Here is a 27,486-nt window from a genome sequence, read left to right as displayed (position 1 = left end):
AGGGTGAAGACTGTCTTTTTGTAACTGCTGACTCTCCTGCTGTCACAACAGCACGCAGGGGATTGTCAGAGCTCAATAAATATTTGTAGAATGAGCTAATGGATTATAAAGATAGGAGCTTGGTTTTGAAAGTGCCTGTGCTGGCCAAGAATTTTATGTGCACCATCTCCTGTAATACTAACAGCCACATTTCAAGATAGGATTATCGCCATCTCAAAGACGTTAAGTACTCTTCAAATGTGGTTGACTAGGATTGGCTGAACTAGGATTGGCTGGCTCTGAGTTATGTACTGTTTTGACTCTATTCATTACCTGATAGTAAAAGTGGTGGTGATGTTGGAGGAGGAGGAGGAACAGCAGCTCCGAGTCTTTCTCAAGTCATTTGCTGTTTGCTTTCACAGTCTTAGTACTGATGGCAATAATTTAAGAATTCTGTGATTACCAAGCAACTTGTCTGTTACGATTTTTAAAATTATCGTTAGTGTTTTGTTCTGCATCTGAATTTTATTTTTTGTTCTGTAATTCAAAAGCTACACACTTTGAATGCACTTGATCCATTCCTTGATTTCACAGAGAATTGAAGAGATTCCTTTAACCTCGACCTGCGTTTCTTTTTTCCCTGAGGCTGGGGTGAAGGACCAAATAAATCGGTTGGTCTATCCCAGGAGTCAGGCTTTTAACTGTGTACAGTGATGGGCAGAACTTCACATTACCTCTCCCTGCCCTGTCCAAAGATGGAGGGGAACTTAATGCTCGCCCCAGAAAATACTGTGTGTATTTACCCCTACTTCATTATCCCTACCACTTTACTAGGTTCCTGGCTGCCCAACAGAGAGGGCTGTGTTGTTTGTCTGTCTCCCAACCCTGAGAGAGTTAAAATCAGATTAAATGCGTTGCTGGTGCTTATCTTTACTAAGTTCCATTGTGGCCTTTGGATTGTCAATTACAGCTTCCAAGTCACCGAAGCCTATTTCATACATTCTTATCTGGGAATTGTTCGCTTTGCTAGACCTTACAACACTCTAATACAAATACTGCTTTAACTCTGCTATTTCATTCCCAATTCACAAATAACATATTTTATGATTCTGTTCCCAGTAGTGATGATTCAGCTCTTCCACTGTGCTTATCGTGGAGAGCTGGTTGGGGGTATTTTCCATATGGTTAATGTGGCAACCTGTGTTTTTAGTGGCCATTATCCAAGTGCTAAAGGGAAGAAGAGCAACAGGACCTTGGTCCAGCTGTGGGGCTAAAGTGCCCTTGCACTTCACACCACATGTGTTTGGGTTAAAACGGAGGAAAAATATTTTCACTGCTAGGGCAGTGAAGTTACCAGTGGAGTGTCCAAGAATAAAAGGCTGAATATCTCTTAAAATCAAATAATAGAGGGCTAGAAATAACACTTCACTGAGGGTCAGGAGGCCTGGACTTCCGTGCTTGCTGTGAAATCAGTTAGCTGAAAGCAGTTAGTTGATCAAGTTATGTCTCTCTCAGGGCCTATTTCCCCATCTGTGCAGTTGGAGGCAGAAGTAGGTGATCTTTCAAGGTTTTTTTCAATTTCTAAAATTCCATCGTCCAGTTCTGTGACAATACAGTGAGTGTAGGTAATTGTTTTTCATCAATTTCAGAAGTGTTTACTGTGATATTTCCAAAATCTCCCGGGAATTTTAGACGTATGTTTCAGAAATATCACAGAAATGTTTGCTGTGATTTTGCCTAAGTTTTTTTTTTTTTTTTTTAACTTGGTTAGGATAGGGACAGCTTAATAGAAAAATCCACAATTCTTTAGAGACTTGTTGTCTTGGGCCAGAAGCGTCAACATCTCTTGGGAGCTTGTTGGAGGTGGATCTCAGATCTCGCCTCAGACTCCTGAATCAGTCTGCATTGTACCAAGATACCTACATGATTTGTATGCACCTGAATGTCTGAGACTCAACTGCCATAGGAAGGAATGTTGTGGATTAGGTAGTTTGTGACTTAACGTTTCTTTTCTGTCTCTATTGTTGAGTATAAGAGCCAAACATCTGATTTGTTAATGAATTGAGTCCTCCAAATTAAAACAGGTATCCCTTGCTTTAAACAAACATGTTATATGTACTTTTGTTCTTGCAGAGACTGAAAAAAGAATTAGGCACAGGATCTGAGGCTCCAGAGGGGTTCCTGCTGGAGTTCATCCCACATTACAATGCAGAACCCAGGAGTAAAATAACCAACTCCCTGCCTGCTCTCCAGTAAAAAATGTAATTTCTCCCATGGAATCCTGGTTTGGGTGGCATTATGCCATCAGCTTACCCCAGTTCGTAGGCATGATATGTGGATTCTACTTCTGTTGCAGGGAACAAAATGAGCGCCTCTCCTTTCCTGGGAGAAGGGGAAGTAGATTTGGCTGGTCAAGGATAACTTGGGTAGAAGAGTGGTGGAGGGTGTGGTTTGCTTTATTCTTGAGGTGGGAGCAGGCTTTCCCAGGAGGAGGGTGCCCTGGGTGCTGCCGTGGGAACGTGCCATGGGAAGATGCACGAGGCAACGCTGCACTAAGCTCTGCTCCCCACCACTCCCCCTCTCCTGCAGCAACTTACTATCCACACAGGGCAGTAGCACCTACCCTGAGAGGGGAAGTTCCTGCTGAAACCCCCACCCCTGCTGCAGTCCAGTGATGTCTCTACTTTTGCCAGTGGCCCTTCTGCTCTCCCTATGGGAGCCTTTTATTCCCAGGACCCTGGTGTGTGCCTGGTCTCAGTTTGGCTGCCACTCCCTGAGAATATTTCAGCATCCTCTTGAAGATTACCTAAGAGGGAAGCTCTTCTCTGGCCTCAGTATTCTGTCTCTACGCTTTCCTGGGCAGTGTAGCATCCAGTGTAGCATCGTTCTGGGTTTCAGAGCAAGCCCACGTTCACCCTTTGGGATTTTAATTTTAAGCACATTTTCCTCCAAAGTCTTAGTCTTTTGAAACTCAATCATTACATTTTTAGCCACCTCCTAACACCTCCTGCAGAAGATCAGAACAATGTTCTATGGGTTATTTTTTTTCCTATTGATTGTCAACATGCTGCTCTTTGAGGTATGTGTTGGACCCAGTAAATGTCTTAAGCAATCGTCTTCTCAGCCAATTATCTACAATTGTCTTCTCAGCCAATGCCTGGGCCCCAGAACAGGACACTTAAGTCAAAATCTCCAGGAGGCCAAAAGGAAGGAGCTCAGTCTTTTTAAAAACTTCCAAGTGATCCTGATATGCGGCAAGAATTGAAAATAATGGCCAAATGGCCACAACCCTTAAGGGAAGAGTCTTGAACCATTTTTATATCCACTTCATAGTCTGGAGTTTTTCTCCCCATCACCTTGGTTTGTCCACATTGAACTGCATGTTTCTTTCTGACTTTTCAAACAGCTTATATATAACTCTGTGAGGTGAGGTGGTTTTTTTTTTTTTTCATTTTTCTTTTTTAGCTAAAGTTATTGATTAGGATCTCTAAGGGCCTGTAGTGGCAGTGGCAAACTTGGAAATTTTATCATGCCCTTAAAAATTACTTAGATAGTAAATAAAACAGGCCTAGGGCCCAGGGAATCTCACTATTAACAGTTTTCATTCAGAAAAGTGTTTGCTTCCCCTATATTTTGTTTGTTTTCTTTCTCAAGTCTGAGCCTTGATAAACATTCCTTTCAAATTTAATAGTGTATATAAAATTCTTGCTTTGGGGAGAGATGATTATAAAATTCCTCATTTAAATGTCTTTGAATAATTATAATAATATGATACGGGTTTATCTTTTACACTCTGCCCCGTAGTGTTTCCCAGAGGTTCTGGCTGTTTCTGTTAACTATTTTTACCTAGTAAAATTTCCCTTACATTGTCTAGTGTGGCTTGTATTTTTCTTTGTATATTAGCTCCAGTCATTGGAGTTAGAGAGATAAATCCAGTTGTCTTGTTTTGAAGCTGTGAAATGATTCTGCAGCTCTGTGGGAACTGCAGAGGTAGAGCCTAACGTAAAACTGGAAATGGCTCTGACATCATTAAAAGGGTTGAACAACTTTTCATCAGTGTTCTAAGGAGTTTTTCATGATTCCACATTTTCCATATTTCTTTAGTAGTTCAGAGTTTTGCATATTCTGTGAAAAGAAAAGAAGAAACTGTATTAGTCAAATTAAGTAAGGAGTGGACTGGTTTTCCTAAAATCATCACTCACCAGCTTGATGATGTATAGTCACTCCCTTCTGTCAAATGAAGTTTTAACATTCAAATCTGTCTGCATTCCATGCCTTGAAGCACGGGAACACTGAGTTGCTGCTACTCACCAGAGCTAGTCCTCTGCTGCAGTAGAACCTTCTGTCTGCAGCCTTCTTCTCCATGAGTCACGGGATTTGTGTTCCTAATTCTGCTCACGGCCTTTGCCAACCCTGAAAGTCTCTTCTCTCCCCTTTGCAAAGACCAGCTTCAGTTTTATTCTTCCCAGAAGCCTCTGATTGAACGTCTCCTTCCGGCTTATCATCTGTGAAATGTTGACAGTTAATTATATTCACTATCCCATTGTTCTTTTTCTTGTCTCTAAGTCTTGTTTTTGCAACAGATTAAAACTTCTTGAAAATGCATCCATTTTAATATTTTTTATTGTATTGCATAGGACTCATCCCATGGTTTCAAAAATGTTAATTAAACTGAAGAAATTCAATATTCCAAATAAGTCTCGCAAAACCCCTTGCTTTGATCTTCCCAATGAGCTCTTAGGTTCTAGTTGTTTGAGTCTATCCTGATAGTATTCCAAGGTAATTAAAAACAAATAGCAAGAAGATGAAATGACTTCATTTGTGAAAGAAAAGGCACCCACTAAGATTTGGGACTTTTTTATTTTCCCAAGATGAGCTAATCAGTTTATGACTTTAGTGAACCAACTTAAAAAGTAAATGCTTTAGATGAAAACTGGTAGTAAGCAATATAAACGTGAAGCAAATCTCAGCATTAGGGCAATTTTCAAAACTCACATTTTAAGGAACAACTAAATTGCAATTACTCAGTGCATATAAATAGGAGTGTTTCCATAGAGCCCATCTGAGCAGCTTTAGTAATTGGAGATATTTTTCATTCGGCCATCCATCTAATTGAACATTAAAATTTTAAAATTAAGTCAAACACATAGGTAGAACTAATGGTGTAAATTCTGATTCTCTTTTTCAAAAATGGGAAAACATCCACATTTCACTAATAAGTCATTAGCATTCTTCTCTTCAAAGTCCTTAAGATGGAGGAAATTCCAAAAACTAAAAGGGTAGCTGTATGAATTTTCATGTTAATATCCCGTAACCCTCTCAACCCACCCTTGCTCCTGGGATAATCTGGAAGAGGCTCACCTCAATGTTTCTGAGGCCCACTTCAGAAATGCCAAACCCTGGGTCAGCCTCAGCATTGACCTCTTACAGAGGAAGGGTTCCTTCTGCCCTGGTAATAATTGATCAGTGTTTATTAGGCAACCATGATTCTTTCCCCCAAGGTGCAAAAGCGGAGACAAAAATAGAAGACGTGTTTTTCACTGTCAAGGCTCAAAATCTGGTTATAGGACCATATATTTCAATATGAAACATCTAAAAAAAACCCACAAAACAAAAACCAAGGCAACATGAATGCTGGGACTAGAAAGCAGGAAGCTGTCAAGAGAAACAGTGTTAGGGACCAAGGCTTCCGCCCTTGCACTGGGACCACACAGTCTCTCCTCCCTTCAAGGCTGTGGCCTCTGCTCCTCCTCACCTTCTCTAAGTACAGGGTGGAAGATGGTTCCTCACAGCTCCTGAGTTTACAAGTTTTCCTAGTCTAAGCCCCAGATAGCAATTACAAACCCTAAGTTCAAATTCCTGGGAGAAGGAATCTGGTCAGTTATTTTTGGGCTGGCGTTCTACATTGGATCAGATTAGCTAAGGGATAGGAGTGGGTGTCACATAGCACAAATCTCTAATGCCTGACAACCTTAACTAAAGAAGTTTAGGTCTAGAGGTAACAGTAGTACTTTACGTTTTTAAGTGCTATTCCTATTATTATTATTATTATTTTTATTATTTTTGCCCTTCATCTGATCTCCCAGGGTCAGAACATCTAGACCCAAATTAATCTTAATGGTTTACTAAATACTTTAAAAGCATACCCTGAAACTCAGTAATTAAAACCTTTGAATTTTCTGAATTTCTTCTCTGACCTGTTCATGAACTTGTCCAAGCAAAAATTTATTTAGATATTTTTAAAATGGTGGGATTGTTCAGGATCTGAAGCATGGAACAGCTGCAGCAAGAAGGATTGGAATGGCTTGTGAAAATGGCAGTGTGTGTGCGTGTGTGTGTGTGTGTGTGTGTGTGTGTGTGTTGAGTTGGGGAAGGCAGAAAAGAAAAAGAAAAGTTAGTATATACTTAGAGGTAAAAGAGTAGAATTAAATCTTCCCATAGATATATAGGGATTCTACTCTCCACATGGGTCCTTACCTTAGGCACTAGAATTAGGGTCTAGGAACTAATCTAATAAATCATTGGACCTTCCTTAGAGACTGATTATGTATTGGGATAGGAAAAACTGATGCCTTGGAAACATCTGGACCATCTATGTGGTTTGTTGGATGATCAGTTCTTGGAGCTATCAGGTCTAATACTTGCCATACCTTTAAAATGCTCTCCGGAATATCAAAACAATTGAATCATTTGCTCTGGGTCCAGTTTGATTATTTACGGGTGATTTGGCAATTGTAAACAGTTAGCCACTATTGCACAGGAGTCTCTTAGGCCCTCTTTGATTAAGTAGAGGGAAACAAATGAGGGTCACGTGGAAGTTTCAAGACAGACACGTCATGTGTACAACAGAAAGTTTTAGTTTTCAAAATTTGAAATGGCAAGATTGCCAAGTGAAGTCATCACAGAATCTAAGTGCTCTTGAGAGAGGTTTAGGTAATCCAACGGAAAAAATTCAAACCCTTGCATTTGACATTTTAAACTTTCGGAAGTCCAATGTAGAATAACAGTTCATTCAACAGATATTTGTTGAGCACCTACTGCATTTTTTTGAGTTGTCAGTGGAGACCTAGACTTTAAAAAAAAAAAAAAAAACCCAAAAACTCCAACTTGACAAATCTTTGGAGATTTGTTTGTATAAACCAGTTAGCTATAGAGCCATGAAGTAATATTTCTAATATGGCTATATGCCACATAATGTTTCAGTCAACATGGACTGCATATGTGGTGGTGGTCCTGTATGAGTATAATGTATTTTTACTATACCTTTTCTGTGTTTAGATATGTCTAGATACACAAATACCTACCATTGTGTTATAGTTGCCTGCAGTAGTCAGTCCAGTAACATGCTGCACAGGTTTGTAGCCTGAGAGTAATAGGCTACCTCATGTAGCCTAGGTGTGTATAGGCTGTACCATCTAGGTTTGTGTAAGCACCCTCGAAGATGTTCGCATAATGAGGAAATTGCTTAATGATGCATTTCTCAGAAGGTAACCCCATCATTAAGCGACATGACTGTATATCCAAAATTGTATATACTATTCTTTTAAACTAATGTCAATTGATTTTGATAATATAGCCCTAATTTTACTGTATTTTGATAGCAATAAAAATGGATTCAGGTACACGCAATACTTACTTTTCTTTGGTGTTTTTAAGGAGCGACGAAAGTTTGGCCCCTTAGGATGGAATATTCCCTACGAATTCAATTCCGCTGACTTTTCAGCCAGTGTTCAGTTTATTCAGAATCACCTTGATGAATGCGATATTAAAAAAGTGAGTGAAATTGTGCCTTTTTTCCTGTTTTTATTGCTCTTCTTAAATCAGGGTTCTACAGTCATTTGAAGTCTATGATACGGTGTGAATTTGCTGAGCCCCATGGAGCCCCCTTTGAAGGGACTTGTTCTAATCAGGCACTTGCTGGGGCAGCCTGTCCCCGCTCCCAACACGCACATACCATGGAAGCTAACTAACTCAGTGTGTGGCAAAATACCGCATCTTTCCTCATGTTGCACTCAAGGGCCACAGTGCACTTCAAGAGAAAGTGTGCCTTAGGTCAAGCTTCTCCTCACTGGTCCTACTCCTGCCTCTTCAGAAGTGAAGACGGTATCTGCCAGCCCATGTGAAAGTTCTTTTCCACCTTAAGTCATTTCTTAACTGCTCAGCTTATGCCTATGAATAACAATACTTTCTAGTAATGGTCATTCATCATCATATGACACTTTGCAGTTTTCGAAGTTCTCATGTATGTAGGATCTCATTTTTATCTTCACAATTCTGTGAGATCAATAACAAAGGCATTATTATTTATGTATTTATTACCCATTTTACTGATGAGGTAACAGACAAGAGAGACTAAGAGACTTCGTCAAGGTCACAGAGCTAAGAACGTAAACTCTGTTGTCCTTTCACACATATAAAGGGTTGGAAATTTGTTTTTTCTATAATCTTTGGCAAGTCAATGAGCCTGGGAGCCTGTTTCCTCATCTGTAAAATGGCCATTGTTTCTGTGAGGAAGGAATGAGTTAGTATTTGTGAAAGCACAGTACACAGTGCATAATAAGGGCTCATTAACTGTGACTCTCTACAGTCTGGCCCCCTCTTCCTTCCCAGAGTAGGGCAAGGTGATTAGAGATCCTGCAGCCTCAGTATGGGGATGGTAAGCCATGATGAGTTTTTACTCTAGAACCAAACCGTAATTTTTCCTTGAAATGACAAAGGGATATGAAATTAAAAGTCTGGCAGTCTGATGAAAAGTTATTTTCTATGTGTTCATATTCTGTGGTCATTTATCATTTTGGTACATACAAATAATAGTTACCTTAATATAGTTGCTTTGAAAGGCAACCAAGCTGAAAAATAAAATTTTAACCAAGAAAAAGTAAACAAAAAGCAAATATCTTTATTTCTCCTAACCCAAATATATCAAGGGTTTAAAAAAACTGCTAAATTGCAATATATTCCTAGTATAAAATTGCTCTAGAAATGAATAAATATTTTGATGTAGTTTTAGCACACAGAATGAAATGCAGAGGATGGCAGAGGATTGCACTGAGAAAAAATCTTGTGGATAAATAATTTTCTTGTTGTTCTCATAATTCCAGAAAATATATTACTAAGAAAGCGTGTTAAAGTGATGATTACTTGATTTTCCTCCTTTCTTCACTAAACACCACTTTGCTCCTCTGTAACAGCTTGGCATTACTACTATGAGTATTATAGGTAATTATATCCCCAGAGTGAAAAATAGTCTTTTTCCCCTATTTTAAATAATATACGTGCAGTATACTTACCAGTGTTTAGTATTGTAGAATTTTTCTTGGTGAACAAACTGTAGTGGTTCCAGCCATGTAATAGTGAAAGAGTTATTAGTATAAGACTATGAATAATTTTAAATGCGAGTCTAGTGAGTGCTTCCTTTTCCAGACCTTTCCTCTAGGGAAAGACCTGAAATGTTTATAATGATGTGTTTGGGTTGGCAATGAATAATCCTTTTTTACTTTTAATAAAGGGTGTATCATGGAATACGGTTCGGTACATGATCGGAGAAGTACAATATGGAGGCAGAGTGACAGATGACTTTGACAAACGTCTACTTAATTGCTTTGCCAGAGTAAGTCAACGTAGACAAATAAAGTTTGGAGACACATTTCACTATATTTTCCAGTTTTTTTTGTTTGTAATAGGTCTACCAAACTTAAGCATACAGCAGAGCTGCTGCAAAGAATTAGCCAAGAAACAAACGCATGTGTGTGCTTACACACATGCACACACATGCACACACACACACAAAACAACCAGCAATTGGGCCAGGCGCGGTGGCTCACGCCTGTAATCCCAGCACTTTGGGAGGCTGAGGCGGGCGGATCACCAGGTCAGGAGTTCTAGACCAGCCTGGCCAATATGGTGAAACCCCGTCTCTACTAAAAATACAAAAAGTAGGTGGGCGTGGTGGCGAGTTCCTGTAGTCCCAGCTACTTGGGAGGCTGAGGCAGAAGAATCACTTGAACCTGGGAGGCAGAGATTGCAGTAAACTGGGATCTCACCACTGCATTCCAGCCTGGTGACAGAGTGAGACTCTGTCTCAAAAAAATAAAAAAACAAAAACCTGACTCCGTCTCAAAAAAACAAAGACAAAAACCAACCAACAATCTGCTTGTGGTGCGGAGCAGAGCAGTGGTCAGTTCTCATTGGTCTGTAACTCCTTTTCCATACAGATGAAACTGCTTGTGCCCAGGTCCTCTCCCCCACCGCCCCTCCTCCATATTCCCCATTCCTGGGCATCTGACTTGTGAGGGAAACACTGTGCCTCGTTTCTGTGTCTCTTCCTCTGAGTGAGAAGTCTCATGGTGATTTCAAGCCCCAAAATAAGTGATTGGGGGCTTAATCATAATTTGAGTTTTCTCATCTCTTCCATTAGGATGGACAATTGGAAATTGAGGAAGTGTTCCCTTTTTCTCCATGCCAAATAAAATCCACATGTACCATGCTGATAAATATTTTCTAGAGAAAATTATTTCTTAGCAATTGTGGCTTTCACATCAGGGATGAATATAATAAATAACACCTACCAGACTCAAACTCTTCTTAAAATTTTTTACATTTTAGGGATGTAATATACAACACCTAAGTGGAAAAGAAAAAAACCAGATGTCTTTTATGGTTATTAAATTCTTTATATTGGGACCTATACTGGTAATTCTCTACTTAAATGATTCTTTTCTCTTGACAAAATTAAAGCCTCAGCAACAAAGCACAAGCTTTGGGAGTATTTTGATAAGCTGGGGGTTGACTAGAAAATGGATTTTTAACCTTTACATGTTTTAGTAAGTTTTTCTTGAAGCTGCATATGGAGAACTGTGAAAAATAGTAAGTGTTGGTGAGGATGTGCGGAGGGAGGAGCCCTGCTGCTGGGAGGTCAAATGGACATAGACCTCCTGGAAAGCAGTCCAGTAATACTTATGAAATTAGGTATCTCAGGTAAATATATCCCAGAACATTTCTAGAGAGAGTCCACAAATGGACACGTAGAAACATATTCATGGCAGCACTGTGTTTGGAGCTGAAGGCAAGCATCATAGATTGGTTTTCCTGGAAACAGAGGTGGAGATTTGCATTCAAGTGCCTCCTCCCCAGCCTTCCTCCAAGACATGACCTTGGCTGAGGCAGCTCCCTCCTGCTAGGGCAGTTCCTGGGGAGGGGCAATGCTGTGAGCTCACAGTAGTCAACACTCCAGACAGTGGGGGGAGTGAGTACCTGCTCCTGAATGAGGATCGGATGGCACATCACAGCATCTGCTACAAAAACCCAAGACTCCTAAGAGAATAGATAAGATGTGGTGGGTGAGCACCATGGCATACTATTGCTCACCCTTGTGGGGTGCAACCTGGTGGTCATAGTCATATCAAGTGTGTGATACGACTACCTTCTGAACCAGAATGTCCCAGAGAAATTCTCAGAATGTACCAAAGAGATTATTCATAACATTGTTGGTGGTAGTGGGAAGTTGAAGGCAACTTAGGCATCCATCATGGGGAAATAGTTAAGTTACCTGTTGTAGAGGCCTATGGCGGCATACAGTGTAGCATTTGGAAGCAATGATCTATATGATAATCATGCATAGGTCTTACAAATAGTGTTGAGTGCAGAGCTTTAAAAAAAAATAAAGCGAGATCTACAAAGGAATATGTGCATAGCTCACAAGGATAAATACATGTTCTAGGACATATATATCAAGTATACTTAAACAGATGCCCTCAGAGGGAAAAGGAGACAGTGAGTGGATATCTGGACAGAATGGGGAAAAATTAAAATAAAAGGGGCCTAGATTCATAAAAATAATAAACTCAGGAGTGTGAGAAACTCACCTCTGTATTTGAGATTCAAAGGAGAAAAAAAAGATGTCATAGTAAGTATACTTTGTTAGAATAATTGTAAAAGTACCTAAAGTTGGAGTTTTAGCAGTGGAGACTAAGATGTGGTTAGCGTCAGAATATAATTCACCAAGAGTACCAGCAGAATGCTGATGGGATCAAGTGCATAGGTGAAAGAAGAGGGGAGTCAGGGTCACCCCTAGTTTTGACTTAAGTCACTGGACACAGAATGGGGCTATTTACAGAGAAGAGGAAGGACTGCAGCAGGAATGAGTTGTATTGTCTGGGGCTGGAAATTAAGAGTTCAGTTTTGATCATGTAACATTTGAGATGTCTATTAGACATCCTAATCAAGTTGTCTAAGACTGTAACTGCCATGAGGGCAGGACTTTGTCTTATTACATCAGTGCCAAAGTCTGAGCACCGGAAACAGAGCCCAACACATAGAAGTGCTCAGTAAATATTTGTTGAATAAAAGAACAAATGCCTGAATGCTGGTGAACAAGGCACCTGGATGTACAGATCCAGAGGTCATGGTGGAGCTCAGGCATGGAGATAAGGATCTGGAATTCTTCAGCACGTAGATAGTGACAACGGAAAGCTGCTGTGTTGGTCCAGAGCCTCCGGGGAGATGTCTGAGCCAGGAACACAGGGAGGGGGAGGAAGCCTGCTCCACCTTCAAGAACTCAAGCGGGGCATTCCCCTCTCTGACCCCGCTCCTTCCTTTCTTTCTCTTCTACTTCTTCCCTGTACCCTGACATTTGGCATTTCGGGCCATAGAGGACTAGTCAGCTGACCTCAACCCTCTCCTAGAAACCCAAGATTCTCTGTCCTCTGGGCCTTGGTTGTGCAGACTTCCTGATCTAAAAGCACAGGGTTCCGTATCCAGGCCCCAGTTGATTGGCTGTTCCCAAGTAACAGCAGCTCCTCCTCACCTGAGTTATGTTACTCCCTTCTATCATCTGATTCTGGTTTCTCTGGACTCCATTCTCAGCAATTAGTGCCTGAAGTCAAAAGTTCATCCTACTATTTTCCCATTCATTTGCCCCTGAGTAACTTCTGTGGGCTCATTCCCTCCCCCTCTCTCAGGACTTCCCTAAGAGTAGCATAGCCTTCAGTGGCTTCAATTCTCTGACTGTTGGACACCCCACTTCCTTATCCTACTGAATCTTCTCTTTGCCCTACATCCTCTCCAACCTCCTGTCTTGTTGCTTTCCCTCATTCATTTCTGTCTAGCTTAGACCTGTTGCAGATGGTCATCAATAACCAGATGTGAGTTTGGGTCTCCGACCCTAAGGGCATGAGCTTACCACACAAACCTGGGAGCAGCAACCCTCTTGAGAAAGGCTGCACAAAAGCCCCACAGCCCCCACACCCTGCCTTCCCCTGTTTGATCTCATCTTCAGCCCCAGGCTTGCCTTCTGACCAGCTAGCTACCTGCCTGCACTGCCTCCACTTTACCCCAACCGTGTCATCCAGAGTTGCCCATGGGAGAAGCAGTTCCACTGTAAACTCATGCCTGCATATGGCATCCCCTGTCCCTCTGACTTTCAATCTCAGGCTTTTCTTTGAACCTTGTTTTCTCTGTTCTCAGCATCTTACAGAGTCTCTCTGCTAAAACCAATTGCAGAACTGTATTGGGTGTTTGTGGGGGATGACTGCTCACATAGTAGCTCCGTGTAGATTTCTTATTTCATATTTTGACTTTGCCCCAAAATAGCCTCCAAATTTGGTGAAACTCAGCTATTTGTGTGTGTATAAAGTGCTGGGAAAACAGGAAGAAACTTCATTTTGCTCTTACACATACACGTCATCTGGCAACACAGAATTTGGTGTGGTCATTTGTTATCTGTGTGCTGAGGATCCATGGCCTTTGCCCCCTTAGGGTGTCTTCCTGCAATTTAAGTCATCTGCATTGTGAAAAATCTAATATTTCTAAGTAATGACCATGCTCATAACACTGTTCTCTTTAATAACTTTACTCTCCATTTCTTAAATTAATCACCAGTCCTCACCCTGACATCAACAGTCATCCATGGTAGACCTCACCTCACCCTTCCTGTCCTATCTCTTATGACTACATTGTGTTCACCCTATATTCCATTATTCCCTTAACCTGCTTCTCATTTTTGCATCAGTTGTTCTATACCTTTGCTTATGTGACCTCCCCATTCCAAGTTCTCCTGTCAAAATCCTCTCCTTCAAGGCTTATCTCCAAAAATCACCTCCTTGAGAATACCTCAGCTGACATTCACCTGGATGTTCTTGTTCCTGCTTTAAATCTCCTTAGTACTTTGCTTATTTTTATTTCCTTCTGACTCTTGCCTTAGTGCACTTTGTATTGTGGTTATTAAGTAATTGGCTCATCCCTCCACTGGGTCACAAGCTCCTTGAAAGAAAGGACTGTGTGTCTCTTCTCTTTCATTGTGTTCTGGTTCTAAACTCAGCCTGCTCATGCATAGGAGTTGAATAGGATAAAACAGAGAGAGAATCAGTACACAGGGTATTTCAGAGCAATCACTGGATCTAAAAAGAGCTGGAGGAAGGAGATGGAGGGAAGGTACTAGAGAACCTGTGACCAACCAGAGTAAGGCACCGTCCCTCTTTCCTGTCAAGTGCTCTGAGTAATTCAGATGTCGTGCCTGCATTTCCACTCTTCCTGTCTTCCCATTATTTCCTTCCCCACTGGGAAAATTGCTCTGGGAGACGTAAGTCATTGCCTCACATCTGGTTCATAGGCATTTAGCATCATTTTTTTTTTCCTTTCTGAGAATAAGTCTATTCACACTAACCATATATTTGTTCTCTCACTGTTTTGTTAAAGATAATTCATATGGAATAAGAAAGGGTTGTCTTAAGGCAAACAGCAAGGCAGCTGAATATATTTACTTCTTGTGTACAGGGACATAATTAGCAAATGAAGCTCTTCAGCGCAAGGTGGGAGGGGAGAGTTTGCATGGAGCCCTCCTGGCCGTGTGCTGGGGCTCAGTGCTGTGTGAGTGAAACTGCGCATAAGGACATCCTCCTGGTATGAGCCCCACTTTGGGGAGAAGTGGGGTGATGAAAATGCCCAGATACTCTCTTGCGTGTGGGGGTATGGCCTCACAGACTTTGCAGTATGTTCCTACTGCTAAAGTGGAATTGAGAGTTGTCAAATGACTCAATTAAGAGAATGGGTTTATAGAGTTGCTCTCTGGTCCTTACTCTTAGTGAATATCCTCTTTGGTGTTAAACGGAGGCCAGGTCAAATTGTGTTCTGGCCTCTCTCTTTTCTCCATATATGTGCTAATTATTCTATCAGTAGTATTGTTAAGACACTCTCAAAATCAGTATTAAAAACTCTATTAAAATGGAAATAAGGTGGCCCCTCTCTCCTTTCTTGTAGCAGTTTTCATTTAGATGCTCATCAATTTTATTTCTTTTGTTTTCTCTCACATACAGGTCTGGTTCAGTGAGAAGATGTTTGAACCGTCATTCTGCTTTTATACTGGATATAAAATCCCTGTGTGCAAAACCTTAGACCAGTATTTTGAATACATCCAGTCACTGCCATCCTTAGATAACCCTGAAGTCTTTGGGCTTCACCCTAATGCTGATATCACGTAAGTCGCTGGCATTTTTTAATTTGAAGGGGTCATTTGTAACTCAGCCTGGCAAAGACGGTGCATTTCATTTTCTCTCCTAATCTCTCTCCTTTCCCCCTTTTTTTATTTTACTTTGAAAAATAGTGTCGCTTCCTGTCTCCCAATTACAACTTTGTCATATCTTGGCCTGCCCTCCTCTCACTAAATCCTGATGCTCCAGTGTTTATGACAATGTTAAGTTCTAATTTATGCATTGATTATTTCTCCTCTGTCATGTCATAAAACCAGTTGGTGTTAGTGGTAGCGGTGTTCTCCACCGACAGGAGAGTGGTCTGCCAGCTCCTCATCTCTTTCTTCAAAAATTCATTAAGAATATAATGCTCATAAATAGAATCTAAAAAGCCAGGCGAGAACAGATGGGAGGGTGAAGAATCATATTTCTGCCTGGTCCTCTCTCTCAGGGCCCCCCACCCCTAACTTGCTCATCTGCATCCTTTTGTCATGCTCTGCCTGTGGTGGGTGCAGTGCAGTGAGCACTTGAGCACCCGACACAGATGCACAGCCCCAGAAGGAAAGAATGGAGGGGCTTAGCTCTGCATGAGGTCCCTGCTCCACTCATTAACTAGGGAAGAAATGCTCCCCAGTCCCAAGCTCCTTGGGATGAGGTGTCATCCCTTCTGTCTTTAGAGTTCCCTACTAAACACAAGCAGCAGAACCAGAATCCTTTGGAATGGACCGCATGCCCTCTGCGGCCCCCTGATGAAAAGCCACAAGGTTTACATTCAGGAAAATGGTTTCAGGAATGGGAGAAACCAGGACTCCTCTGACAGATTCTAAGCTGAGAATGCCCTAAGAGTGGGGCATTCCTCTCTCCTAGTCCCTGGCATACTGTTGTGATTTTAATAATTCTCTGGGTTTGGACATGGACATTTCCCTGGCCTTGCTAGATGTCCCAGGAGTCCCAGTTTGCTGCCAATTTCCTTGTCTTCCCACCTCTGACTCCGCCTCCTAGCTCCCCGTATGAGGATGCACTTTTGGCCTCTTTACACCCACATTGATTCCACCTTCTCCATATCCTCTCATCTCGCCCAGGCTGCTTTTCATCTTCAAAGATGGGGACATGATTGAAAATACCTACAAATGCCAATGCTCCGTTCCACCCCCATAATGGAACCACAAAGACTCGCTGGTGACAGCTCTTGCTGTTATTTAAGGAGGCTTTCATAAGTTATTTGGGGATGGGAAAGAAGTGAAGAAATAAAAAGGATTCCTCAGGGATCGGGTTGACAATCAACTCTTACATTTTATGAAAGAGGGAGCATAGGAAAGTTGTTTTGCTTTAGCTGAGACTTTAAAAATGTGAGTCAGACCATGTCAACCCTCCGCTCAGAATCCTCCCAAGGTTCCCGTGACACTCTGTGTCAAGGTCAAAGACCGACAGTGACCTATATACAGATGACCTACAAAGCCACATAGTGCCACTGCCCTCTACCTCCCCACCCTGGCCCTTTCAGTCCTCTCCCACCTTTGTGCCCACTCAGCTCCTGTTACTCAGGCCAGACAGCTTCCTGTTACTCAGACAGGCCAGACAGCACCTGCCACAGGACACTTGCACTTCCAGGAACCTCCCTGCTCTTAGATATCACAGTGGATCACCCTTTTACCTCTTCCGGTCTTTGCTTAGATGTAGCCTTTTCAATGATGCCCACTCTGGCCGTGCTATTTAAAGATTGCAACCCACTCCGCAAGCCCTGCCCAAGACCTTGTCTGCCTGGCCTGCTCTTCTCTATAGTTTGTATCACCCACTGACATACTCTACATTTTTTTTTTTTTTTTTTTTGGAAACGGCGTTTCACTCTTGTTGCCCAGGCTGGAGTGCAATGGCACAATCTTGGCTCACCACAACCTCTGCCTCCCAGATTCAAGCGATTCTCCTGCCTCAGCCTCCCAAGTAGCTGGGATTACAGGCATGTGCCACCACGCCTGGCTAATTTTTATATATTTTTAGTAGAGACAGGGTTTCTCCATATTGGTCAGGCTGGTCTCGAACTCCCAGCCTCAGGTGAGTCCGCCCATCTCGGCCTCCCAAAGTGTTGGGATTGCAGGCGTGAGCTACCACACCCGGCCTCATACTCTACACTTTAGTTACTGATTTGTTCTTGTCCAACAACCACCAGGAAACCGTAAGTTCCACTACACCTGAAACTTTTGTGTTTTCACTGCTGCATCCCTTGTGCTATAGCAGTGCCTGGTGCTCAGGAAGTATTTGTTGACTGATCAGTGCTGCTAAATTCTTCTAGAGTGTGAAAGATGTGATCAATGAGGAGATTCCATAGAAAGATCCTACAGGTTCACGTGAGTGGGCAGAGAAACCACTGATAAGTCTTAATGCACTTGCCAATTTGTGACTGAAAATGTTCTCATATGAGAGCTCTGAGCTTTAATTCCATCCTTGACAAGAGACTGGGGAGTCATGAGAGCGGGTTCCTGGATAATCCACAGGATTCTAACAAGATGAAACCATCTCACCCTCAGCCAGGGTGATGGTGTGCCTAGGCCTTGTTCACCGCAGCCTGTTTCACTCACCAGCTCTCAAGAAAGATGAACCAGGGCTAGAAAAGGTCCAGAGAAGTACAACTCAAATGTAAAAGCGATTGGAGACAAAGACAAACTAGTTTTCCCTTGACTTTTTATTTGGGATGATTACAAACTCTTAGAAAAGTTGCCATACAGTAAACATTCATACGTTCCATCGAGATCCAGCAATTGTTAATGTTTTGATCCATTTGCTTTTTCTCCTTCTATATTTGTATCTCTGTATGTTTATATATCTACAGCTATATCTGTATATAATCACATATATTTCTCTGTGTGTCTGTGCTTTTATGCCCTCTCAGTGGATAGAGCTAGGAAGCATGTATTTTTTAAAACATCATGAGTTAAAACAAATAACTCTAATTCCAATTGTATACCTGAGGATTGTTCTTTGTCTTCCCCTATCCCACGTTGATATCTCCTTTCTCCCACTGTAAAAACTCTGGTTCCCAGCAACTTCAATATGTGTATTCATTTACTTGCAATTACTTTGCCAGTACCACTACCAGCAACAAACCTTTTCAGTAGAGGTCAAGATTTCTTTGCAGTTCTTTTTGTCCTTAGGGTATATTCCACTAAGTATACAGAGTATTGTGTTCAAAAGTCACTTGGATTAATGATTTTTTTCTGTGTGGTTATGCTATCAATTGATATATAGTTATGTTTATTTGTTTCTGTTTGTATTACATTTAAGGGTTTCCCCCCACATATGCTATTGTTTTGAATATGTAAAATATGAACATGGTTCAAAAGTTACAACTTGACAGTAAGTTGTTCTTAGAGAAGTCTCAGACCCTTTCAACCCATTTCCCTCTTATTTTATGGGTAACCAAACACAGTTTCTGGTTTATCTTCCCTGTGTTTCTTTTTGCATGTGCAGGTACATACATACATATTGTTATTACCCTTTCTTTCTTATACAAAGTTGCCATGCTATATCTATTGTATTGTGCCTTACTTTTTTCACTTAACAATGTATCCTGTAAATCACTTCATATCAGGTCATAGGTATCTTCCCCATTATTTTTTGACAGCTGCAGGCTACTTCATTGTTTATATGGATCATAGTTTGTTCAACCATTTGCCTATAGATGGGCATTTAGGTTGCTTCCAGTATTTTGCTATCTCAAATAATTCTTCCATTAATAACTTTATGCTTATGGACTCTCATATTATTGGAGATGTATTTTCAGGGTAAATTGTTATGGATGGGATGGCTAGATCAAGATTTAGTAAATATTGTCAAATTCCCTTACATAGGGTTATACTATTTTGTACTTTTACTTGCAGTCTGTGAGAGTGCCCGTTTCTTCAGAATGTCATCAACAGAGCACTGGAGAGGCATTTGAATCTTCACCAATATGACTGTGAAAAATGTTATCTCAGCATAGTTTTAGTTCACTTCTCTTATTTTGAGTGAAACTGAGAAAATTTTCATATACTTAAGGCTATTTATATATAGTCTGTCTATTCCTTTCCAATGGAGTTTTTATTCTTTTTATTTAATTTTAGGATTTATTTATATGTTAAGGATAACAACCCTTTGTTTGTGATATGGATTGCAAATAGTTTTCTCAGTTTATTTAGCTTTGCTTGTGATTTTTCCCCCATTGATCAGGTAGAAGTGTTATTGTTGTTTCGTTTTGTTTTTATGCAGTCAAATTTATGACTACACAAATTCTGTTCTTGCTGTTGTTACATCTGGATTTTTAGTAATAGTAAGAAAGCTTCTTCCCTCATCAGGGTATACAGGAATCATCTACATTTTCTTTTAGTGCCTGTAGGGTTTCATTTTTTACATTTAGTTCTTTTACCCATTAGGAATTTATTGTGGAATAAGTATGGATGAAATTCTTTTTCCAAATAGCAATCCAGTTATCCTATCACCAGTGATTTTTTTTTTCCTTTTTTGAGACGGAGTCATGCTGTGTTGCCCAGGCTAGAGTGCTGTGGCACGATCTCAGCTCACTGCAGCACCTCTCGGGTTCAAGTGATTCTCCTGCCTCAGCCTCCTAAGTAGCTGGGATTATAGGCACAGGCCACCAAGCCTGGCAAATTTTTGTATTTTAGTAGAGAATGGGTTTCACCATGTTGACCAGGCTGGTCTGGAACTCTTGACCAGAGGTGATCTGCCAGCCTTGGCCTCCTGCTTCCTTTAACATAGAATTTCCTTCCATAGGTACTTGGGTCCATTTCTGGACTTTCTATTCTGTTTTCCTTTCTATTTTGTAGCACTCTGTTTTAAATTTAGCTAGTTTCCAGGATGTTTTATTGTCTGACAGTTTTATAGTCTCCCCTCATTGCTCTTTTTTTTTTCCTGAGCTTGTCCTAGCTATTGTTTCATGTGTATTTTTCTGTTGTTGTCAGAAATTGGTGTTGAATTTTGTTGAATACCTTTCAACCTTTATGGAAATAATCACATGATTTTCCCCCAAACACCTAAAAAGTTAGTGAATTATATTAATGGATTTCCTAACTCAAACTTTCTACAGATAATCTGAAATTAATACCACTAGGTTCTGATGTATTATTATTCTCCTAATGTAGTGATAGACTCTATTAATGGTTCCCTGGGGAATTTTGCATTGATATTCACAAGTAAGAGTGGCCTAGAGTTTTTTATGGCATCTTTATCAGGTTTAATTACTAATCAATATTGTATTTGCTTTGTAAAAATGTGGACGTTTTGCTAAGCTCTGGAACAATTTATGTAGTATTGGATGCTTTAAAGTTTGGTAGAATTCTCCTGTGAAACCATCTGGGCTCAGTGCTAGTTCTTTGATATCTTTCATATTCCTCTGTCACCACTGTAGTCAATTATTTTGTCAGTTGTGTTCTCCTAGGAAATTATTTGTTTCATCTAGGTTTTCATATTTATTTACACAAAGACATGCAAAGTAATCTTTAATCTGCTCTGATAAGCTAAACTCAGTACAATGTGGTAAAGAATGAAATCACTTCTCCCTTACCCTATACTGAGTCCAACCCATTCAATAAAGTGTGGACATAACGCTAGCTCTGTAGACGTTGGTCTAAAATCTGATGACAACTTGAAGCCACTCTGGTGCCTCTCCGAAAGGAATGTACTAGCCTTCTGAATATAATCTATCAAGGCAGCTCTGTTCAACCGCTTCACTATGGTGTTGCCAACACATCCCAGAGAAACCACCGAGAAACAGTGGTTATGCTGTTATATGGTGGTTATACTTACTTAATACTAAGAAGGAACTTAGTATTTGACACAGATGAACACCTCACCAGAGCCGGGGCTCCTCTTCAAAGGATTCTCCTGCTGTCCGGCTCAGCAGGTTCTCAGTCCTCAGTGGCAAAATCACACTGTGACAGAGTAACAAAATATGTTGCAAAATGCAAAAGGCTGCAAAGCATGACTTTAATAGCATCACCCTTCAGTGTATGGTCCAGGTAGCAGTGTGATCTAGTATCTCTCTTGCTTTAAAGAGTCTTCCCTTCCCTTCACATGCCTGTAAATCTATGGCCTATGTTCTACTCACATTTTAACCTCTTTTATAGTCATTTCCACCTTCCTTCCTGAATAGAGCTCATCTATGCCAATGGCCTTTAGAACATCAACATGCCACATATATATTGTCTAGACCTTTCCTCTGTGCTCCATAGTCATTTATACAATTTCCACGTGACACCCACTGGCATGTCTTTCAGGCAGCTTGACCTTAAAAGCCCCAAACTGAATCTCCTCCATCTACTTCTCCTCTGCTTCTCCTCCATCTAAATGGCTCCCCACAGCAGTTAGAATAAAAGACAAGCTCTCTGCCATGTGACAAGGCTCATCTCTCCGCCTCATCTAGAGCACCCATGGTGACTAATCGACACCTTGGGTTGGGTACCCTGTGGGTAAGTCCAGGTGCGTGAGGATGCAGGCCTAGAATACGGATGATTGGGGGGTGGAGTGAAGCTGCAGGACAGGTCTCAAGAGGGGATTGATAGGACTTAGCGAATGCAGAGCAGTGGCTGAGAACCTTCTTCTGTGGCTGTTATCTGTTTCTTGCTGCACACTGGTGGGTTAGAGAGGGCATGGCAAGCCTTTTGTGTTTTGTCAAGTCTCTCTTCACAGCTCTGTCTAGAGGCCCACATGGTGTTGCTGGCATGCATGCTGTAGGATGCCGTAAGCGAGCTTCTCCCAAAATAGTGTCAGGATCTTGCAACTTTTCACCACACTGCTGAGGTCAAGTAGAAAGTCCTGGACCCGTGCCTAAAATGGGGGATTATATCCACTAGAGCAACTGGCGGACCGGTAAGACCTATGGTCCTCCTCTGATCTCTCTTCATCCTCAACTTCCCATGTGGTCTGCCCTAGGGTCTCTCCCACCCACCCTGATCCCTTTTCCCCACTAAATCTTAGCCCATTTCTGGTTCCTGCTTAGGCGGTCAGCTCTGTTCTGCAGCTCCGTGTTTGGTGATTTTTTTGGTCTCTGAGTAAGCCTTGTCCTAGGTTCGATTCTTCTTTCCTCTGGCTCTGAATTATCTCGTGGATGGAATCCTGCCCCTACTCATCCTGGCAAGTGAGCTTGCCTTCTTGGAGGACTTCGCTATGCCCCTTGCTGTTCCCCCACCGGCCACCAGGAAGCAGTAAGCAATAACAGACGAAGCATCCCAGCTGAAACCCACCTCTGGTCTTCACCCAGCTCCAGCAAGATGTAACTCTCCAAGCTCTGAGTGAAATGAAAGAAGGAGTCAAAGATGCCCCTGACATTGCTTGTCTGGGAGCTGGGGTAGTGGAGGAGTTTGGAACAGGAGTATGTTAGAGAAGTTACACAGTTATGTTGGGGGCATGTTGAGCTGGGAAAGAACATGGGATATATCTGAATGGGGTGAGAAATACGGACTGGAGCCCAGGTGAAAGATTTGAATGCATGTGTGCAGAGATAACAGCTTCAGCCATAAGAGAGGACTCTGTAAGATATGCTGGCTAAGTCTGTGTGAATGTCCCCAACCAGAGGAATCATTAATTTATCTGACCATCCGTGGCGTTCAACAGCATTCTTGCTTATTTTTGTTTGTTTGTTTTTGTTTTGTTTTGTTTTGAGACAGAGTCTCACTCTGTTGCCCAAGCTGGAGTGTAGTGGTGCGATCTTGGCTCACTGCAACCTCCATCTCCCAGGCTCAAGCAATTCTCATGTCTCAGCCTTCCGAATAGCTGGGATTACAGGTGTGTGCCACCACGCCCAGCTAATATTTGTATTTTTAGTAGAGACAGGGTTTCACCATGTTGGCCAGGCTGGTCTCGAACTCCTGACCTCAAGTAATCACCCACCTTGGCTTCCCAAAGTGCTGGGATTATAAGCATGAGCCACAGTGCCCGGCCATCACTTGATGATAGACTATAATTGGGCCTTGATGGAGAACTTGATGCCTCCTGTTGATTGGCATCTTCACGCTGAAGTTAGCATCCATAAATTTGAGAGAAGAGGGAGATTTGGGCAGGGCGAATCACAAGTCTGTCTCCTCAGTCATTGCGTAAGAATGCAGAATCTCTGAAGTGGAGGGGGAAATCAAGGTGAATAAATGCTTTAAAATAAGTACAATCTCTCTCAAGAGTTTAGATAGCATAGTGATAGGAACCATGAAAATACACAGTTTATTCACATTTTATTATGTAGATTTATAAGATACTAAAGACTCTGCAAATTCAACTCTCTCAATGTCAAAAATGGTTGCTTATTTTCACTCTTTTTCTCATCAGTGGTTGTGTATGTTTCTTTACCTTCTGAAATTTATCAAATGTCTTATTACAACCTTTATATTCATTTCAATGCAATACAAACTGAAATGTATTCCTTTGTGTATTCGAGGACACTTTTGAGATTTAGATTTTTAAAAAAATTTATGCTCATTGATATTTCATGTGCAAAGATATATGTAAATCTAGACTGATTTGGATATTATGGCACACTAATATCTCATTAGGTAGTTATTTCATAGACAGCTCTGTTTTTCAGTTGTTTTGCATTTATATTATCCATGACCCTGACTTCCCAGAACCACCAAGCTACAAGGGCAATCTGAGCTTCCTCCCATATTTACTCCAAAAAGAAATTTTCTTCAAGAAATAACTTAGAACCAACCCTCAAGGAATATTATAGTTCTTGTTCTTCATCTCAGAGCATTTATGAGGACTGTTCTCCTGAAAGCCCTTGGGCTTTTGTGGCATATAGAGAGATTTGCAATTCTCCGTTATAGCTAGCTAACTAGGCTTCTGCCTTTCATATCTTTGCAAACATAAAATCACATTGTGGAAAAAGAAATGTGAGTTGTTCAGCCCTGGAATACCAGGGAATGACATTCTGTGCATAATAAAATGTGTGTTGGGGAGAGCTTGGCTAGCTCTTATTCACAGTGGATCAACTTTTCAAGGCTTCTTCCCCACATCTATGTTTTCAGGCCTGGGTTCAGATCATCTCATAAAAAATTAAATCACTCACCATGAAAATGACTTTTTAGGTGGGATCTAGCAGCAGCAGCAGCATCTCCATCAGCCTCTCCTTGGAGCACCAGTGAACTTGGCCAGAGTTAGCAGAGAGCAAAATGGTCATCTTTGCAATGGTGTGCGCTGTTGGGACCTAGCCCCTGGTGCTGAGCACGCTTCCATGGAGGGCTCAAGTTGAAGGTGACTGAGAGAGCACCTGAGGATTTCGATATGGGGGCTTTCTGGGTTTTTTTTTTTGTTTTTTTGTTTTTTGTTTTTTTGTAGCTAGAACAGGTAGGAAGAATGAACTCTGCTTTTCTTAGCATGAATGGAAATTTACTGTGGTTTTCTTGTCTTTAATCATTAAAGATCTACATTGATAAAATAATAGAAGAAGAATAGCTTTACTTCACTCTCAAATTATATCTTTCTGATTCTCCTGTGTTTTGAGGAATATGTATATATGGCACAAAAGGCATTTGCAACCTATTCCTGAATTTTGAAGTAGGGCATGATCATAGTTTTTAAAAGTCATATAAAGTATAAGAAAAATACAAATAACTCTGAGAGGGGGAATCCTATGAAAACAAATAAACTTATCAATTGTCAAGGACTCAAGGAGAGATAGATAGATATTTCTAATATCTATAGATGTATTTATTATTATATTATCTTGTCATATTATATAATAGATACATAATAATCAGAAATGAATGTTCCTAATTCATTATTAGAAATGAATACAAAAGTTGTAATAAAGCATTTATACACAAACACACACACACAAACACACATACACACATTGAAAGGTGCCAGGAAATCAAAAAACAATAATAACAATATACTATGTTTTTACCATAAGAAAGAATAAGTACATTTTCATGCCCTTTAAATATTGAAGAATTGCTGTCCTTTATATTTGAGGTTTAATAAAATGCAAGCCAATTGGCCTCAATTCAACAAAAAAACATTTATTGAGAACTTACTGTCTGGCTAACCCCAGGGCACAAAGATGAGTAAGATGCAGTCCGTGCTCTTGGAGCACATTATCTATTGGGGAAGATGATGAATGGCAAATGCTGATGAGGTACAATGTGGTAAACTCTAAAATCAGGGTATGTGTACATTGCTATGATGACACAGCTGAAGGAGCAATCAATTCCAACTTAGGGATCAAAGAAAGCTAGTGAGAGAGGCTCTATTTAAGTTGTGCCTTAAAGCAGGGGTCCACAACCCCTGGGCCACAGACCAGTACCAGTCCGTGGCCTGTCAGAAACTGGGTCACACAGTAGGAGGTGAGTGACAGGTGAGTGAGCACTACCGCCTGAGCTCCACTTCCTCTCTGATAAGTGGTGGCATTAGATTCTTATAGGAGCGAGAACACTACTGTGAACTGCGCATGCCAGGGATCTAGGTTGTGCACTCCTTATGAGAATCTAATGCCTGATGATCTGTCACTGTCTCCCATCACCCCCAGATGGGACCGTCTAGTTGCAGGAAAACAAGCTTAGGGATCCCACAGATTTTACATGATGGTGAGTTGTATAATTACTTCATTATATATTACAATGTAATAATAATGGAAATAAAGTGCCCAATAAAGGTAATGTGCTTGAATCATCCCCAAACCTTCCGCCCCCTTCCCTCCAGTCCGTGGAAAAATGTCTTCCACAAAACCAGTCCCTGGTGCCAGAAAGGTTGGGGATCGCTGTCTTAAAGGATGTGCAGGAGTTTCTCAGATTGGAGCTGAGGTGGGAAGGAAGTGACTGCAGGACTGGGGCCAAGGACAAAGTGCAAAGAAGAGGAACATAATGAGCAGTAAGGACCAAGACTCAGACTGGGATGCACACACCAAGGAACAGTCCAAGGAAGGGAATGCAAACGTGAACGTGTGTGGGTGTTCTGGGAACCAGGTCCAGTACACCTGAAGCATGAGGAAGAGGGGTGCTTAAAGAGCAGAGTGGCCAATGCAGTGTGGCTTTTGAAGGTTTTGCCAGAAGAGTTTGGGGCAATATTTTAAATTGGAATACAGTTATTTAATCATTTATTTAAATGTACTTAACCTACTCTACCTTCTACATGGCCATTTCTCCTTGCATGAGGTGATGGGAATTAGCATTTTGTATACAGAGATTTAAGCCTTTTCCTGCCATCAAGTAATTCAGGCTGAAGTTGGAATGAAGATAAACAAGCATGTCATCATGTACAGAATGAGAAGTACAAAAAGAAAAGCAAGCACTGAGAGCTGTGCACACACATAGGGAGAAAGTCTAGGGAAGGCTGTCTAGAGGTGAAGACATCTAAGCTGAGCTTGATATTAATAGCTAGTTAGGAATGAGCTATAATCGATGAAGAAATGAGGGCAGAGCATTCCAGGCAGTGGAGTTAGCTTGGGAACAATCAAAGAATATGAGGGGAGTCATGGAATGCTTGATGAGCTTCAGGTAACTCACAGCACAGCGTAGAGTGTGGGAAGAAAGAAGCAAGAGCAGAAGCTGGAGATAGAAAAAGACTTAGTGATGAAAAAGGTTTGTATGCCACGTGAAGGACTTCAGATTTCATCCTGAAGGTTATGGGGAGTCTTTGAATAAATGTAATAATCACTTTTGAAATGTCAAAACTTACCTTGGAACAGTGGATGGAGGCAGGAGGATGTGTTAGGAGGTGACGGCAGTGCCACCCACGGAGGATGATCAGAAAGTTAGGGGCAGAACTGAAGGCAGTGGGGATGACAGTGGGTCATGGGGAGGGGATGCTGGAAATGATTTGGAACTAGGTCTTGGAAACTAAGAAGGTCTGGGGAGTCACAGCAAGGAGGAAGCCATCTCTGAGGGTTCTCAGTTGGGCAGCTGGGCAGACACTGATGTCACTAAAGTAGATGGGGCAAGGAACAGTCCAGGAGGGGGATAAGGGAGAACTAAAATAATAAGATTTTGGATTTGTTTGATACAGGAACCAAAGAGCTCTGGGGCTCCAGGGAAATGTGAATGCACAGAGTTCATGATAAAGTCAG

General features: G+C 41.3%; 1 protein-coding gene across 2 annotated transcripts in view; it reads left to right on the top strand.

The window, feature by feature from the left end:
• Positions 1-27,486, top strand: part of DNAH8 (dynein axonemal heavy chain 8) — a 317,698-nt gene that overhangs the window by 260,455 nt on the left and 29,757 nt on the right. For both annotated transcript variants that reach the window (XM_078000047.1, XM_028847604.2), the window contains 3 exons: positions 7,636-7,752; positions 9,488-9,589; positions 15,291-15,451. In XM_078000047.1, the coding sequence (XP_077856173.1) occupies positions 7,636-7,752; positions 9,488-9,589; positions 15,291-15,451 (380 nt within the window). The remainder of the gene's footprint in view (positions 1-7,635; positions 7,753-9,487; positions 9,590-15,290; positions 15,452-27,486) is intronic.

This window comes from Macaca mulatta, chromosome 4 (genome assembly GCF_049350105.2).
Source record: "Macaca mulatta isolate MMU2019108-1 chromosome 4, T2T-MMU8v2.0, whole genome shotgun sequence".
In the NCBI taxonomy this organism is placed as follows: Eukaryota; Metazoa; Chordata; class Mammalia; order Primates; family Cercopithecidae; genus Macaca; species Macaca mulatta.
The sequence above is the reverse complement of the archived record's forward strand: the minus strand, read 5'-3'. Positions and strand labels throughout refer to the sequence as shown.